The 19,353-nt window shown below is 32.6% G+C and overlaps 1 protein-coding gene across 2 annotated transcripts in view; it reads left to right on the top strand.

The window, feature by feature from the left end:
• Positions 1–16,410, top strand: part of NUP37 (nucleoporin 37) — a 41,328-nt gene extending 24,918 nt beyond the window's left edge. For both annotated transcript variants that reach the window (XM_010990015.3, XM_064491655.1), the window contains exons 6-10: positions 9,690–9,780; positions 12,827–13,008; positions 13,501–13,551; positions 15,553–15,646; positions 16,143–16,410. In XM_010990015.3, the coding sequence (XP_010988317.3) occupies positions 9,690–9,780; positions 12,827–13,008; positions 13,501–13,551; positions 15,553–15,646; positions 16,143–16,256 (532 nt within the window). In that variant the 3' untranslated portion in view covers positions 16,257–16,410. The remainder of the gene's footprint in view (positions 1–9,689; positions 9,781–12,826; positions 13,009–13,500; positions 13,552–15,552; positions 15,647–16,142) is intronic.
• The last annotated feature ends 2,943 nt before the right edge of the window (positions 16,411–19,353 follow it).

Raw genomic sequence — 19,353 nt, 5'->3', positions numbered from 1 at the left:
TACTTGTAATATGAAATGTTATTATAGAAGATGATAGATTAAATTTTATCTAATATTCCATCTAGTTTTAATATTCTGTAATCTGTACAAGTTTATAAGAAAATTGAGTTCTCATGTAAGTCAGCAGTTCTTTATCAATCCCAATACCTCATTTTTTAAACATTTTCTAACATATTATAGAGTATATAGAGTAATATACTATAGAGTCTTAAACTCATAGAAAACATAACCTATCAAAATACATAATTATAAAAAATTATATAGTATCTTAATTGTACTATGCATTTCTATTAAAAAAATGTTACAGAATAGCAGTACAGTGTGTATATGCTCAGATACAACTACATTAGAAGATGCAGTGCAGTGAGTCCCTGTCACTCTTTACAATGAATAAATTTGAGTATCACAAAAATAAGATAAAAACAAGATAAAAGGCAGAAGCAAGGCTGCCAAGTTGCACAGTTGCAGGAATATGGCTTGCAGAGTGCAATGTAAATAGTGCCATCTGGAGTTCTGCAGTATCATAGCCTTGAGCAAAACTAGTTTCTTGGATAAAAACTCAAGTCGGTAGTAATGAAAAAATCTATTATGGGAAATGAAAAATGGAAATAATGTCAATCAAAATAAAAATAACATGACAAGACAAATTACAGGATGTCAAGTTAAAAAAATAAGGAAGGATAAATAATAATTTACTGTTATGTCATAGAATAGAGTACTACAAGGATTGCAAAAATCGTATCTCCTGTCTTGAAATGGCCCCACCTTTTGAGGTATTTCTAAGTTTTACTGTAACATCCAAAAGTCAGGTAGAATGTCTAGCATCTCTGATTCTCATTCATTAAATGCATGTAGCATCCCAATAATTAAGATAATCAAAAATGTCCCCTAAGGTGTTGGAACAACCCCCTGTTGAAAATCATTGATTTAGATAATAATAAGTGAGCAGGCACTGTTCTAAGTGTTTTATATGAATTAATTCACTTAATCCTCAAAAACCTTATATGATAGTTTCTTTTATTCAAGAAGTTTTAACTTTTTTATATTATTGAAAAAGCAGATGTTCATATTACCTGTATATTCTGATCAAAATCAGGCATTATATAGGGTTTAACAAAATTGATAGAATTTTATCTAGAATCATGTCTACAGAAGTTATCTGCTTGTGAAGAATTTATGATTTATGAAAGATACCTTTGCTAAAACACTCTAGTACCAGTTCTTGAAATGAAGATGTCATGTTCCCTCTTCATATGTCATTAGCCCAGTTTTCAGGTGAGGTACAAGAGTAAGGAGAAACAGAATTTTGTAGATGATGAGGGAAACTATCCTAGAGTAGACTGCTCTGGCCTTTTCATTAATAAGGTATTTTGCAGGGCCAGCCATGCTTTACTACCTTAGAGTTATCTCAGCAGTAGAATAGTGCCCTTGTGATAGGTATTCAGTGAATGCGTGGGTGAAGGAATGAATGCAACCCTGTCACCATGTCTTTATAAAAAAGACATCATTACCAAACAAAGCATCTGATGGGACATATGTTTAAGAAAAGAAATTCCCAAGTAAGTCATAGGATTGCTAACCATTCAGTCTCATGTTCTATAGCATTTCTTGAGGGGGGTGGTGAGGTGGGCGGGAGATGTAATTAGATTTATTTATTTTAGTGGAAGTACTGGGGATTGAATCAAGGACCTTGTGCATGCTAAGCATGAGCTCTACCACTGAGTTGTACCCTTCCCCCTTACATCATTTCTTTTGTGGTCCCTCATCATGTCCACCATATATAGATACACACATATACATACATATACATATTCACACACACACATGTGTGTGTGAGAATGTGGATATGCACAGGAAATTTATAAATATTAATATTTCAAATTATGACCCAGCATTATCCAAAGAAGGTTAAAATTATTTGAGAGATAAATAAGTGCATATTTATTTAGAATTATTATCCCCTACTTCCAAAAGAAGGTAAAAATGGTATTTAAGTATTTAATGGGTTAAGCTTATTTTAAAAACTCACTAATGCAGAACATCTCATTCCCAGTGAGCGCCAAATAACAGATGTTCTTGTATATTAAAAACAGTACCGTTCTGTAAGAACAAGTCAGATCAACAAGTATTTATTAAACACGTTTAGTATAGCCAACGTTTAGTACTTTGGGGGATACAAAAGAAATAGAAGACCCAGTACTCACTGTAACTACAAAGGATGTCAGAACTAAATCCCTTTCCTCCTCCTCCTCCCCAATAATCTTTTAAAATATTAGATAAAATTTATGGTGAAAGAAAATTGGCTTCTAGAAACCAAGGAATTCTTAGTTTAAGACTGAAATAATAGAGGCATGTAATGTGCCATTCACTGTGTCTATAAAACATGGGATGTTAGTAGTTGTCCATGTTCTAGGTGCCATCATTTTTAAAAAGAATAGGAGAAAGGGTGAGAAATAAAAAAGAATGATTTGTTTTTTTTAGGAATATAACAAGATTACTTGAAAAGGGAATAATAAATTACCTAAGATACTCACAAAGACAATAGTACCGTTTTTTGGAAAATTTAACAAGAGAAAAAGAATGTTTATCAAATCTTCTGTATATCTTGTTATATCTGTATATTCTATTAGCTAAGTTCTTTCATCTCCATTTAGGAGCAGTTAAACTATGCCTAAATAATTGCAGGTACAAAGTGAAATCAGAAGAATATATATTATTCATTATAATGTTATGGTTAATTCCAGAAATAAAATTTTCTACTTGTCTTCTAAAATTCCCTCTAATTGTTGGTAACATCTTGAATCAAGATCAATTATTGCATAGTTATAGTAATAGCTTTAAAAACAATCAGATAAAAGAGACAATTTGTGTTGAGTTTACCTCTGGTGAATGAAGCATAGGGATTTGTTGTCTTTATAAGAACCATTCAAAAACTAGTAAAGCCTTTTGATCACATTTGCAAATCTTTTCTAATTTAAGGCAATGAAATCGTGTGTTAATAAAAGATTATAACAGAGTAAAAGTTACAAAGTGATGAAAGAATTTTCTGAAATTTTATATGATCATGTACTGTTAATATCACTCTCTAGTATTCAACTCTTTGTTCTCTCTCATGTGCCCTTGTAGATGAAATATAAAACCAGTACTTCATAAAGTGTATTACCCTATCAGTGACTACAGTAATTTAAGCTTGCTTTATGTAGCCATTGTGTGGTTGTACTAAGTGAATTGTATAAATGAGAATCTTAAACATTTTTCAGGTTTATTTTGAAAGTCCATTTATGTAACTGATAATGAGTACCTTTCCTCATTTATAACATATATTCAAAATTAGTTTGCAAAGTGTATCAATATTTTTCTTGGAGATAATGAAAGGTTAGTATCTCCTGGGTAATATTACTGGTGTTTATGTTAAGGTTTATGTTAGTTAAAGGAAAAGTCCTTTTGCTCTGAATTCCTTGAAGCTGAAATAATTACATATGATCTGTTTGAAAACTACCATGTGGTATTTCTTTACAGTTGAGAGTTTAATTTTGAGGTTTATTTTTAAATGTGACAATTTCTCACAATTCCTAACCTTCAAAAATCTGTATATCTATGTCTATATTTAATGTCAGTTCTACTCTAGGGTGGCCTCAGGTAGTTTCTCCCCTCTGATGATAAAGTTGTAGTGTCTGCTGCATTCGTTCATAATTCTAAGAGAACAAAATGAAGGAATAACATGTAAGCTTATATAAGATTTTTTTTTTAACCCGTCCAAGGCTTCATGAAGATGTACAATAGTAGATGTTTCTTGTATGGTGTTGTGGGTTCATTAGTGTTGTTTGAAACAGGCCACTTCCTCTCCCCTCCAAAAAACATACTGCTTTTGATTATCAGATGTCTTATATATATCCCATGCTAGCTAAGTTGTTTCTGTATTACTTCTGTTCATGTATATTTGAGAGTCTTCAAGATCCATAGTTAAGACAGAGTGTTCTTCCCCCCAACCCTACCCCAATTAAAATCACAAAATAAGTGATCTATTTAAAAATAATCCTTGTGGGAAATAGAAAGAAGAGGACTGAGAGCCTTCTGAAGGTAGGCAAATGAAACATTCCTTAGGAAATCAATCTCCATTGAGGAGCAATTAAACTAAATCTAAATAAATCTTTTTGACTCATTTTTAATTATTGAAGGGTAAAATAATAAGCATATGCAATTATCCTTTATTTCATCCTCATAATTCTTACTCTCAAGTCAGTAAAATTTCAGGTAATCCATTCCATTTATTATGTATACTACTTGATTAGTAGTATCAAGTTTGTTTTTTTTAAAGCAGAATTAGTCTAATCTTATTTCTGAATATATTTGAAACACTGATACATAGTTAAAGTACCCTTTCAATATTCTTATTTTATGTTCTTATGCCATTTCATTGCCTCCATTGTTATGGTTTTTGCCTAGGTATCAAAGTTCTTGACAGTCTAAGCCTCAAGCTGACTTATTTATTAATTTATGAGTTTATTTATTCACCACTCTAATCTACCATATCCCTGTCAAGATTTGTCCACCTGATTCCTAGATATGCACTTTTAATTATATAGTTCCCCACCTCTGACCTCCTTTTGCACTTAAAACCAGATATTTTAATACTAAAGTATTTTATAATTTGTTTCACTTTTTTCCTGTTTCTTTAGTTTTCCCCTTTTTTGAATCATCCATAGCATGATGAATAACTTAGTGACTGATTATTAGGAGATAAGAGAATAAATCTTCATTTTGCTGTTACAGACTCAGTGAAAAACATGTTTCTTGTCTAAGAATGTTGGAGGTTCCTTTCCTGCACCTAGTAACATTGTAAAGTGCTGTCTCATCTTTATAACTACATCTTGATGTTACTTTTGTTCTTGTTTTCGTATTTAGTTAATCCATACAGTGGTTCATGTGATTCAGTCATGTCTTTTAGAAAGACTGGTATGAATTTTTTGCTTTTACCAGTTACTGAGGGCCAAATGGATACAGATGTGTCATTTAATGTCATCCATTCCTTCTTTTGTCTGTGTTGTCAAAAACATTTGGTAGCAGAAGTTTCCTTCTATAATGAACTCCTTAACAAACAGTGAGCTGCCGCTTAAAAATGGAGAACAAACAAATGAAAAAAACAAAGTATTGCCCAGGAAATTTCCTTTTGAATTTTCAGAGGGAACATCTCTACTAATTGTCAATAACATTTAAATACCATATGGTTGAGAATACTTAATGTTCTGCTGAAAAGCACTCAGCCTGAAATGAGACAGTAATTTTAACAATAAACTACCAAAAGTAAGGTAAATGTAATTCATGATCTTAGATCTGAATATCTCTTCACCTATACATTTTACAGCTAAATCTGAAAGTTCTGCCTAAGATCACATTGTTGGGATGGGTGGGAATGTCTGTTATAGTTGTCGAATTGGGTTAAAACTATCATTTTATTTATTTGAAGAAGGTTGCTATCTATACTCCAGTGCCCTTTGATTCAGTCTGTACTATTGGCTTCTTAATATGTCAGCAAATTAACTTTACCTTGAAAGCTTTTGTTTGAAATTTCCCTTGCAGACATTTAAGTTGATACACATTTTATATAGCTCCTGATTTTGGTCAAGGTAGTTTAACTTGATAATATTATAATTTTATACTGTTATGAAGTGTCTGCTATATTAACATGTGTTTATGTGTATTAAGAAGACTATAAACCCTTATACCTTTTCTCTTTCTATGATATACTATTTTCCTGAAAAGTATGCTTCTATGGTTCTAATTAACTTTTAGGTAATTTTAGTTATTATAAACAAATCTATTAGCAATAAATTTGGAAATACTAAAATATGAATTTATGATTTTTTTCCTATTATTGAATAAACTCTCTTATCTGACATGGTCTAAATCTGTAGTTCCTTAGTTAACCAAAAAGTTGGTAAACTAAGGAAATTATTTAAAAGGAATGTCTCTCTACCTTATTTTAATATACAACATGTGTGAAAGTTTACCAATTTGCGATTTGCCAATCTTTTGATACTAAACCAAGCTTTCTGTTCTTCTTAACTTTTATGTCCATTGATTAGCACTGGACCTCTTATTTTTACATGAACCACAATCATAATACAGTGTCTACTTTGAAAACAACATTTGCTAAGTAGTCTTAATTCAAACATATTTAGGTTTTTATTATTTTTATTGCTTAATCTTTTGTAACTGTCACACATGCCTAATTTAAGAGCTTTTTTTAAAATTTAGAATCTTACCTTGAATTAGTTGCCATCAGCTTAGTTTAATTGAAACAGCTTCCATATTCATGTTCTGTCAATTTATATAATACTCATTATATAATTACACTAATAAGCATAGGTTTACATCACTTACAAGCAGTGATTCACTGAGCAAAAAACCCATATTCCCTCTTGGTAAGCCTACAACAAATGCACGTGAGCCTGTTAGAAAATAGTATTTCTCTTTGTTCTTGTCAAATCTGCAGAGAAAAAAGGAAGTGTCAGAAGGAAATCAATAAAGAGAGTTTTTCTATACATTGTGTTCACAACATTTTAAAATTGATGCAGATTTATTCATGTATAGATAAATGAAAATAAAATAAAATGCAAGAAAAAAGAGTGATTTGAGAAATCAACCTGACAAATAAGGCCAACTGAAAAGTTGTTCCTTTTGCCATTCAGACAAGTGGTTAAGATTGTTCTTGTCAGAAAATTTGTCAGAGAACATTTAGGCTTTTTCAGTTGGTGATTAAAAAGAAATACAAAAGAAAAAAATACATAAATAAGGTATAGCCAGTCTGGAAACCTATTTGAAATACCTGCTAACGTTGAACATATTTGTAAGCTATGATCCAGCAATTTCATGCCTAGCAGTTACCCAACAGGTGGGTTAGTGGTTAGGAGTGTGTTGGGCTTGCGTAAAGCAGAGAATGGGTGTACGAATGTCTATATTCACTAAAAGACATGTACAAGAAGGTTTATAGCAGTATTACTGGTAGTGACAACCTAAATGTCTGACAGCAGTAGAATGGATAAATACATTGCAGTGTATTTAATTAATGGAATACTATAAACATAATGAGAATTAACAAAGTGCAACATTGAACAATGTTGGTAACTCTCATAAGATTTAATGATAAATGAAAGATGCCAAACCAAGAAGACATACTCCATATGATTCTGTTTTTATGGTATTCAAAACAGTCTGTGGTGTTAGAAGTCAGGATAGTGGGTACCTTTTGTGAGAAGGCAAGGAAATATGACTGGAAGAAGCTGGAGTTCTGGAAGTACTATCTTAATTTGGGTGCTGTTTTCTCTTTGTGCTGTATGCTTAAGATTTGTGGATTTTTGTTATATATGGTGTATTGCAAAAAATGTATCAGAAAAGGAAAAAATGTGACGTTATCTGATGGTAGGTAATTAGGTTTATTTATTTAGTTAGTTTTTAGAAGAGGTACTGGGTGATTGAACCTAGGACCTCGTGCATGCTAAGCACATGCTCTACCACTGAGCTATATCCTCCCCCCTATGATGTTATGTGATGGAACTAATACTAACTAGTAGTAAAGGCACAAGAAAATTAGTTGAGCTTCACAAAAGGATTTGAGAAGTGCTTAACTATGGAATCTATCAAAAAGGGAAATAAGACTTAACAACTTAAAGTGAACCATCTATAGCTAATTTAGTTGTGATAACTCATTTTTGCCCAATTTGTTGTATTATGCGTATTTAATAATTGGATTATGCAGCCACTGAGAATGTTTAATTAGCATATAATTATAAATCATGAATCATTTTATCCTAGTTCTGTAAAGTAATCTGGATTAACCCTCATTTTTAAATCAGGTGGGGTTCTTTTTTGTTATTGTTGGTTTTCATGAAGTATCAGATTCTGTTCAGGATAAAATACTGTTTAAAAATTAGATTAAAATTTGGTTCATTGGACAGGAATACACTTCATTGACCTATTTTTATGTTATATCTATGTTTTCTACCTCTTTGTTTTTCTCCATTTAAAAGAAAAAACATGAAAATATTCTGGTATGTATTTATTCAGTATAATGGCAAATAAAAATCAAATACATATTAGAGTAAGATCAGAAGAATGAAGCCTTTGAACCATTCTCTCATGGGATTCTCTAAATTTGCAAGACAAATTTCTACTATTTCAGTAGTGGTAAAATACATGCTAGCCCAGCACTATTATGCAAAAGGCAATAGAGAAGAAAGAAATATTCAGTTGCTATAATTAATAATCTTATTTATTGTGGGAAGTGAAACACAATTGAGTAAGCCCCTGGTAAATGTAATGTCCCCTCTTCAATTAAATTGTAATTGTCTCCCTGTAGAGTAAATATAGATGAAAAGTGTTGATTGGGCAAGAGAAAAGAGTATATTCTAAATTATTTAATCAATTAGATAATTATTTTGAGAAACATACTAGTTTATATGTAACTATAATATTTCAAGATTGGAGACCCTATAATTTCTACAAAAAAGAAAATCCTGAATGATGTGGCTAGGCACAGAATAGTAATGGCATTGTCCAATTAATATGTCTACTTTCTTTGAAATAAAATTTTGCCTAAACTTTAAAGACATATTCCCTAAATTTGTTGAAATTGTTTTACTGTCCCTAATGAGATTTGAACTATAAAATCTATAAGAAAAAGTTCAGTGCATTCTAAAGCATGTGTTCTGTCCTTAAGGATCAGATTCTGTGGTCACTTTACCAGCCACCATCACTTTCTATCTCCTGAGGTGCTAATTCTGCTACACTCTGAATCAGTGAGAAAAAACAATGGCTAAGTGTGAGGAATGAGCTGGAAAACTTAACAGTCTTGGTGGCAGATAGGACTTCTCACAACATAGTGCCATTACTGAGATTTCTGATCTTGATCTCCACTCTGGGGTTAGGGAAAAACTTAAGAGGGAAAGCCACATCATTGAGTATCTCGGTCGTCGTTACTATGGATTTCTAAGTATTGAAGAGAGGGAGAGTAGGAGGAACCAGATTCGTGTTCCTTCAACCCTTCAGTCCTTTAATGTGATAGCAATCAATCAAGGGCACTTTGGGGAAAGAATTGGGGAAGTAAACCAGATCAGAAAAGGTAAAAAGTATGAAGTAGCCCCTGGCACAGGAACCCAAAGGCAGAAGGAATAAGCCACTGTGGGAAATTCTATCTCCCTAAATTCGCATCACTTCATACTAGTTTCTTCATATCCTATTTTTAAAATAAGAGCACTAGGGTGGAGTGGAGAAGGGGTGTGTATGTTTTAAGCATCCCTGGTAGAAATTATTGTTAGTTGAAATGACTGAAGTAAGTAGGAATGCAACCTGATTAGTGACCTAGAAACTTCAAGATTGTGCCCACAAAATTGAAGAGTTTGTGAATAATTTAATTTGGTTACTGTGTTACAGCATTGCTAAACTAGATTAATTACAAAATGTATGTGACTTTTTCCATGATTGAATATGGTAAAACTTAAATTCTTCATACTATTACATTTTCTAAAATAATTATAATTATGCTATAATTTTCCTTAAGGTATACTTTGAATACAGATGTCTGCATTATAATCTCTAGTTGGTAGCTTTGAATAAATTTATAGAAATTTTATTTTTTTAGTAGTGATATATCAAAACTATTTAACATTATACTCCTATTCTTTTATTAGGATCTGGAACTTGGAAGGAATACAGACAGCTCATTTTGTTCTTCATTCCCCTGGAATGAGTGTGTGCTGGCATCCTGAGGAAACTTTTAAGGTTGTTATTCATAACTTAGATTTTTTTAATCAAGCTGAAAAGATATATACATGTGTAATACTAGTACACATAGAGGAGAAAAATCAATGACTTTTTCCATCCCAGAAACTCTTAATTGGCACAAATGCATTTGGATTAATCTAGAACCATAAAAGTTCTTTGTAATTAAGTTTTTATTTGACAACCATCATCTATAAATGACATTTATTTAGAGTACACTTTTCATGACCTTTGATAGATTACAATCCAAAAACTAATGCCCAGACTATCTAGTAAGCAGTATTCTTTTTTTTTTCAAAGTTAAAACCATGCTTGTGAGCCATAGTGTGTAAACAAAGCATCAGTGGCATAAGGACAATTTGACCTAGCTGCAGGGGTATTGAACTCCTGTTTAGAGTAAAGCTTTTCTAAAATTCTAAAAATACACTATGAGTTATTATCAATTGGTCTTAAATAATTCCATCGAGAAGATAGGAACCATTCAATAAGAATTCTCTCATTTCCCAGTGTCTTCTTTTGGGTATCACTCTATTTTGTCTCCCTAGAATCTTAAGAAGTTACCATTTTCATCTTTTTAAAGTTAGTCCTTTAGCTTTCTAGAGCTCATGCCAGTTACTTAGGCATTCTGCTTTTCATAGCCCTCTAATGTCTTCATACTTCTTCTCCATTGACTCTTTCCTCTCCTCATACTTGCACAAAAAGATAAGCTTGATTAATCACAGCAAACACTTACATGGTATTTATATATGCTTGGTCCATTGTCAGCCTTTTGTATACTTTAGCTCATTTAATCCTCATGACAACCTTACAGGATGGGTGCTGTGATGAGCTCATTTTACAGATAAGGAAACCAAAGCTCAGAGAAGTTAAGTAACTTGCCTAAGTTCGTACAGCAACTAACTGGAAAAATTGACATTTAAACCCAGGCAGTCTGCTCCAAAGTTCTTGGACTTAACCATTGTATTCTTCTGTTTCCCCTTTTAATGTTAATCTATCCTCACGTCTTTATTTCTGAATGTTTGAACCCATCACTTACAACTTTTCATTTGGGTCCATCTCTCCTCATCCCTTGATGTAACTCTGTAGTCTTATTCAATCTCCTACTCTTTCAGAAGTCATGAGTGATATTTTTTAACAAATTCAGTGGCTTTCTTCCATTCTTAGCCTTAAGGCAGCCTTTACACTGTTGATCACTTCTGCCTTGAAACCCTGCTTACTTGGTCTTTAAAGCTGCATTATTCTAGTCCTCTTGAGCAACTATGCATGTATATTCCCTATTTCTCTCCTCTGTCAACTCTTCTTTCACCATGTATTTGTAAATAGTTATAAGGGATAGTTCTTACCTATACTGTACCCTTTATTATAATAGAGGATAAAAGAATGAATGAAGTCCTTGTCCTTGAGTTACACACTGACTTGTAAGTAAGAAAAGCATATAAATACAGTAACACAGATTTTAAGTGTTGGAATAAAAAATCTAGTTAAGTATAATGATGACATAAAGAAAGATTAAACAGATCTGCTCACAGCCTTCAAAGAAGAGGCAGTCTGGAGCTAAAATGCCCCAGACTACATACGTGTGTTCTCTGAGCCCTAGGTTTCCATGAAATCTTGTTTCAGTCCTATTCGATCTTTCATCAGTAGAATTATACTCTGTGTGCATAAGTGAAATTTTCTAATTCATATTACATATATAGGGATTATTTCCATCTATAAACATTTCTGAATCCAGGTCCTAAATTTTATTTTATGTATAGATTTCTCCCCTGTAGCAGTGAGTCTTTTTGAAGCATAATCAAGGAAACTACCAAAATGTTAATATCACCATGTATAAATATAATAGGCTAATTTTTAAGGACTGTGACCTAGATGTGAAATGAAAATGTTTATTATAACCTCTACCTCAAAATTTATATCTTAATATTTAAATTGTGGTTATTTCAGATCCCTTTCCCTTACACTCTTTAAGTTAATTTTTTTATTCTCTATACCATTAAAATTTCACTCTACTCCATTTCCTTTTTCTAATTTTTTTCCTGACTTCAGAATTTTTGGAAGTCCTTACTTTAAATTATGTCAACTCAAAATCCTGAAATCACCTTAGATATCTTTCTTTCATATATGCAGAATTATCCAGGTATTTTAAGTTTTTCTTCACTGTCACTAGAATACATTCCTCTTGGTCATTAATGTGTATTCTTCACCTTTGTATCCTCACAAGTAATTCTTGCTAAGCCTTAGCTTATTTCTAAAGTCATTGGTTCTTCAGTCTGATTCTTCTTGCCAACTTTACTTACACTGACCTTAAAATATCAGTTTCATTGTGTCACTACTAAACTCAAAAACCTTAAACTACAGAAAGGCAACACAGAGGAGTGGATAAAAGTATGGATTCTTGAGTTAACTGCCTGGAGTCAAATCCCAGTTCCACTACTTACTAGCTATATGATCTCTGGCAAGTTATAAAAGCTCTCTCAGTCACTGCCTTCACTTCCTCATCTTGTATAATGGAGGCTCATGAAGATTAAACAAGTGAACACTTATGAAAGTCCTTAAGAGAAAACCTGTACATAATAAGCATTCAGTCAATTTTAGCCGCTTATCATTGTTGACACTGCTATTTCCCATGTTCTAAATAATTCCTCCTTCTGCATCCCACCCTTTAATTTCTTTTAGGATCAGTGGTTCAATATTCACTTATTTAGTGTTTGCAGCAACTCTGCAGTACCTAACTACTGTGGATAACTCAACAGTGTGTGTGTGTGTAATGAACCTTTGGCGTGATCTCCCTGGTGATCATACATAATCACTTAAAATTGGACTCAATTTTTTTAAGTCTTTCTTTTACCAGTTTTCTGTGACACTTTTTAATATTCGATACAGAGTTTTACCTAGATTTCTCTTATTTCCTTTGCATTTGATCTCCCATTTGTAGTATATGCAGATGTTTACATTTTACTGTATGTATGACATTGAATCTCTGCCTACTTCTCAAATTTAGCTAGTAAATTAGGTGGTTGAATTTTTCTGTATTTTTGTCTTACAGCTGATGGTTGCAGAGAAGAATGGAACAATTCGGTTTTATGATCTTTTGGCTCAACAGGCTATTTTATCTCTTGAATCAGAACAGATGCCATTAATGTCCGCACACTGGTGCTTAAAAAACACCTTCAAAGTTGGAGCTGTTGCAGGGAATGATTGGTTAATTTGGGATATTACTCGGTCCAGGTACTTTCTTAGTGTATTTATCTGTTGCTTACGAAAATGTCAGTCACTGTTGCCAAATGATCCACTGAGCCATTGTTGTATACCTGTGCCTCACTGTAAAGCAAAAACAAGTCTCCTTTCCTGTAGAAGAGCCAGAGCTATGGGTTTCTACATAACAGAGATAGGTTCACAGATTTACTTTGAGAGTAACACAGAAAGAATAATGCAGAGGAGATCTTTGATCTGAGCAGTGTTTACTTATGTTTAAAAAAAAGAAGAAGAAGAACACTGACCCTGTTGAATGATGGTGTTCTGTAATGGTTCTAAATTATGTTTATGTCTTTATCATATTTCATCTATTTTAAGTCAGTGCTTATATGGAATTTTGTCACAGTTTAATAAGTACATTGGGCATTGTGTCCTTTAAAGAGAAAATGCCTTTTATACCTTAATTTAAGTTCCTCTACTTGAGACCAACAAATAATTCATAAAATGCAAAATACTATCTTTTAGTTACCCTCAAGATAAGAGACCTGTCCACATAGATCGAGCCTGCTTATTCAGGTAATATACCATTTTTGCTGAGGTTCTAATTTGAATTTTTGAGTTTGGTTATTTTGTTCATGCTGTGCCAACATCTAGAATACTTTCCCAAAACTCTCCTTTGCACTATTTTTTTTTCTTTTTTTTTTTTTCTGATTGTTTTTATAAATGGTTGCTTTATTTTCCTGTCTTCGCTTTTGTCTTTTGGTCCGGGCAAGTGATTTGTTTTCCAGTGTATTCTTTGAAAAATATTGTAAAACACAGAACATGTTGCTGCCTTACCAATACCACCTGAACAATTTGGAGCATATGCTTCCTTGTTTCTTGTTCTGATAAAGATGTAAGATGTAGGTGGAGCCATGTTTATGCATATGAACTTCCTTGTTCTTTAAATGAGAACACGCTAGATACTATTTATCTGCAACTTTTTTTTCCACTTAAAAAATATATTTGTTTACCTTGTTCTTTTTAATTCACTTCTACATATTGTTGCGTTGTATAATGTAATCATTAGGGTGCTTTCAGCAGCAGGAAAATTCACTAACAGAGACTAAAACCAGTAGAACATTTATTATATGCTATATTCCTATAATAACAAATAAATAAATAATAAATTTAAATATCTCAATAAAATTGTAGAACTTGGGGCCACTATTATTTTATGTACTCCTAAGAAAAAAATATATTCAATTAAATGTAAGAATGCCATAGATCATAAGATGCATCCTGACTTCAAAGATTTGAGCAAAGATTCATTTTGAAATCAATGAACTGTTACTTATGAACTGGAGGAGGCAGTCTCAGGATTGGTTTAGTAGCTCATCGGTGTCATTAAGAGTTCAGACCTTTCTAGGCAGGGAGGGATAAATTGGGGGTTGGGGATTAACAGACATAAATTACTATATATAAAATAGATAAACAACAAGGACCTACTGTATAGCACAAGGAACTATACTCAGTTTCTTGTAATAACATGTAATGGAAAAGAATCTAAAAAGAAAAAATTTGTATGTATATGTATAACTGAATCACTTTGCTGTACACCTGAAACTAACATTATAAATCAACTACACTTCAATTAAAAATTTAAAGGAAAAGAAGAAGAGTTCAGACCTTTCCGTCTGCCATCCTCAATGGCAAGGCTTTGGGCTTATTGCTTCACAGTCACAAGATGACTACCAGAGTTGCAGGCACCATAGCCTCATACCACATTGTCCAAAGTAAGAGGGAAAGAAGGAGCACTCCTCTTTTATTGGGGTTTGGGGATTGCTGTCTTTGCCTTATACTGCTGTGTCTCATCCTTTGGAGTCAGACACACTGTGCCAGAACATAGTTGGGGTTCACTTAACACAGAAAAGGGGCAGAATGGCTGTTGGGCAAACAATAATGTCTGCCACACATTAAAATATTAACTAGACTTTAGCCATCTTTCTTTTTTTTTTTCATCAAGGAATCCTTTTTCTTTTTCCTTATAGCTCCCCTGCTGCACTTCTCATAGTGCTGGGCTTCTCCCTGGAGCTCCATTAATACTTGCTGATGCATTAATTCATTGTATTCCAACATCTAGGATGCCTTGAAACTTAAATATTTAAATATCTATATATTCTAGGTGTTGGCATCATTCCAAGGAGTTTAAACTCATGCATTTATTATTAATTTTAAGACAATAAGAACATTAAATGTGATTTTTTTTTAATGTTTTTTACTGTGAAATAAGTTCTGTCTGTCTGATTCCTTGTTTTTATCTCCTACCATACTGTCAACCCTTTGGTTATAAGAAAAGAACTGCTTGTGTAACTTTGAAACATAACAGAGTGGCACATGATAAGCACTTAATAATATTCACAGGTGAGAAAATATTCATAGCTAACTTCCCTGGAATTTCCAGTCAGATTATAAAGCCATGTTATCAAATTTAAGGTTATAAAATTATTCTTGTGCAAAAAGAAATAACCTATTTTTAAAAACGTTGTAGTTATCTGTAGGATACTGTACTGATTTTCATCCCTTGTCTTTTCTTAGATGGTCTACAATTAGTGAAAACTTGTTTGCAACCACTGGTTATCCTGGCAAAATGGCAAGCCAGTTTCAAATTCATCATTTAGGACACCCTCAGGTAACGTGGAAGTGTTTGGTGGCATATGTGTTTTTAAATTGGTTTTCTACTTTTACACTTATAGCCCCCAGATTTGTAATGTGTAACTAAAATCATTTATGAACATCTGTTACCTGCTTAAATTGGAAAGAGATGGCATTTTTTTCATGTTTAAATCATAATGGAAAAAGACTTTTTGCCAATAATTGTGTAAGAAGCATTTTATTTCTTCTATTTCCTCCTTCATTTAAATATAATAATTTTGCTTGCTTAGTTGATTTAGACTTCAAAAATATTTGAGTCTGGGCTGCACCAATTATTCATAGATTATTTTTATCCTTCATTCTAGCCAGCTGCAAATAATGTGTATTTCACCTATGAGGGAGCACATTTTTTAGTTCTAATTCAACTATAAAGAAAGACATTTTATCAATGCATTTCTTATTTTTGAAGGTAGTTTTTATTTATTACTGTTGGTGAGGTATTGAGCTTCTTTAATTCTTCACGTATTTTATAGCCCATCCTCATTGGTACTGTAGCTGTTGGATCTGGACTTTCCTGGCATAGAACTCTCCCACTGTGTGCAATTGGAGGAGACCACAAGCTATTGTTTTGGGTGACTGAAATTTAAACTAAACTTTTTGTGTACCTTAGATCCATAAAACTGTATTTTTAGTACATGTTTTGGAGAATTCCTTATTTTTATATCAAATATAGACTGTAAGCTCTAGAAATGTTCCAGTTATTGCTTTTGTTAAATAAAATATTGATGGTTAGAAAAATTATTTTCCTACTGTTCTGATATATTATCTATATATATGTGTGTGTATATATATATTTATATATGTATTTCTAATCATCTTTTAAGACTACGATTGACTCAGCAGCTCTAGAAAACATGGAAGGAAACATGTGTTTGATTTTATCACAGGATTTTTCCAAAGTGCATCCTATCTTCTAGACCTTAAATGCACGCTGTTTTCCTAATTCTCAAGGAAACAAACATTTACAAAAGGAAAAATAAGTCTTCTCCTTTCAGTGTTATTCTGGAAGGGATTGAATGTATATGTGTAGGTATATGCAATCTGTATGTGTAGGGGTCTTATTACATCTTCCTCAGTAATTATAAAGCATTATTATTCAATTTCATATAAGAAATGATTTTCCATTTCCTTAAAATGTGACTGATTATGTTACTTGACCCTATTTACTATATGCAAATTCCTTTTTACTGGATGTCTCAACAATTTCAGAACATTTGGTTTATGGGATAAAGCTTACCTTATGAAATGACTTATAATTTAAAACCTTTAAAAGCCTCTGCCTTTTATAAATCTTCACCATTCTTATCAAACTTAAATGATTTTGAGATGGCACCTAGTGGCAATAGAACTGTATTTACCCTCTCAAAGATCACTGAAATAAACATTTTGTAAGGCAGCCGTAACATGTTTTTGTGACACATCATGATCTAATCAGAAGAATACAGGGTTAAATAGATTTCTACAAAGTCTGTATTCCTGTGAGTTAATGCCCTCTCTGAAGCTGCATTTCCTCCTGTAAAGTGGAGATAGGAATCACTGTCTCATGGAGTTGCTGTGAGGATTAAGTAAAGCTGAATGAAAATACCTGTCTCACACAGTTCAGGGATTTGTAGTTATTATTAATTTACTTCAGAGATGGATAGTTCTTGTTTTTGAGGATTTGGAAATTTCTTTTTAATTAATGTCAGTAAATATTTTTTACTCAAGCTTTCTGTTCATATCTTAGGTAAGTATCTTAATGGAATCACAGTTAACTTTAAGAAATAGGGAATTGTTACAGGTAGTTTTTTAAAATTTAGTAAGATTTTTTAAGTATGTAGATGTTTGGTATAAACTATTACAAGCTTTAAAGTACAGATGAAAAATTGTGTAGTATAGCAGTTTCCAATTTAATTATTTAATACAGTGAAATATAATTACCAAATAATACAAGTAGTTTCTTTTAACTCTTCATAAGCAGATTCTGAACTTAAGGCAAAGGTCAGGGAGTTTTAACATGGTTCCCTTTAACAGTCCCTGATGGGACAGAGAACCCTAGTAGCATCAAGATAGGCCAAAGAATTTGTAAGAATTTGTCATTTCAGGATGCATTTCCAAAATGACAGATTGGGCCAGTGTATTTGAAAATTGTCTTATACTTAGAAAAGTTAACTTAAGAATTGAGTGGGCTTAGGAATGAAGATTGGAGAAGTGAGTGTGTTGGAGCTTGGGTATTTCAGTATCTAGAAAATGGATCCTCTGGAACAAGGGCTTACCCATATATAAAAGTTACCTGATGAAATCACCCAATGGGGCTACTATCAGTTAGGGGACACAGCAAGGGAAAAAAACTCATGGTGGTCCTCTAAATAAAATTATGTCAAAGAAAGGCAAGAAATGTTACCCTCAGAAAATGGTGGTTACATTTATAAATTAAAGACTCTGAGATAAGACATTCTCAAGAAATGAGAAGGATGTCTTTACCTTTTAGTTTTAGGAGTGGTATACATTTTATACCGAATAAGCATTGAGAATTCTAAACTTCTGTTTCTTTAGATCTCACAGACAAGCTATGTGACCATTTTCCAACTTGCTTGTTAAACTTTAGTGTCGTCAATTCCTTTAAATGGTATAATGATACTCTTTTTCCTTAGTAAACTTTGTTCTTGGTAAACGATGTTTAAATGAGACTAATAAAGGAGGAAATGCTTAAGGGGGAATTAATTATTGGTCATCACTTGTAGTTCCTGATAAATAACAGGAGATCTGATTGTGTGTGTGTATCCCCTAGTTTTAGTTTTTCCATGTTTGTTTATAAATGTGCCTAAGAGGTTTTTCGTCTGTTGAAATAAGTTTTCCTTGGGATTGCTTCACTTACGAACATTGTAGAAAGAAAAAAAAGTTGCACTTATGTTCTAAAACTTGTATTATTTAGGACTGTTGAAGCAAAAGTCAGGATATCACAAATCTGCAAGATGTCAGAACTAAATCCTACTCTTTCAAAATGATGGGATCGTGTAAGTCTCATTTTATTTTTATGATTTGGCTTGTATGTTGTGAATATTTCAATATCTTTCTCATGCCAAAAACACAAAATCACACACCCATGCACTCCAGTTTGTTTCTTACTTCGGTAATTTGTGACTACATATTGACACTGACCTAGAAATGTTCCTGTTGCTGTTTTAAATCTCATGTCAGTGGAGAAGAAATTGAAATCTGGTTTGCACATTTGTGTCTGGTTTTTTGTAATTGTCCAAAATCTGACATTATCCCAGAAATGCTGATTGGGAAGTTATGAGACAGTATTATGCCCAAAACTAATTTCTGAAGAGAGAAAAAGTATTTGCTCCAAATTATTCCCCATGTTTTTCTGTAGCTCAAAAAGTTAAACTCAGTTTAACCCAACTTAAGACCATACCAGTAATACCCTTAGTTCTAAGCCTAAGTAAAATTTTGAAAGTGAAAATGACCATTGTGATGGTCCATTTCCACATATTCCTGATGAGAGCTTGTTCAACTTCTCAGAAGCAGCATTCTGTTCCAGTATATCTTTATCAAACTGTTCGTGTACTCAACAACAGGGACAGGAGAGAACACTCTGTTTCTTTAATCTAACACCTTGCTGATTCAAAAACATTTAACAGGCATTGAGAAAGAATTTCAAAACAGCTAACATTCGTTTCTAATTATACATTTAAAGAT

The sequence above is a fragment of the Camelus dromedarius genome, chromosome 11 (assembly GCF_036321535.1).
Source record: "Camelus dromedarius isolate mCamDro1 chromosome 11, mCamDro1.pat, whole genome shotgun sequence".
In the NCBI taxonomy this organism is placed as follows: domain Eukaryota; kingdom Metazoa; phylum Chordata; class Mammalia; order Artiodactyla; family Camelidae; genus Camelus; species Camelus dromedarius.
The sequence above is the reverse complement of the archived record's forward strand: the minus strand, read 5'-3'. Positions and strand labels throughout refer to the sequence as shown.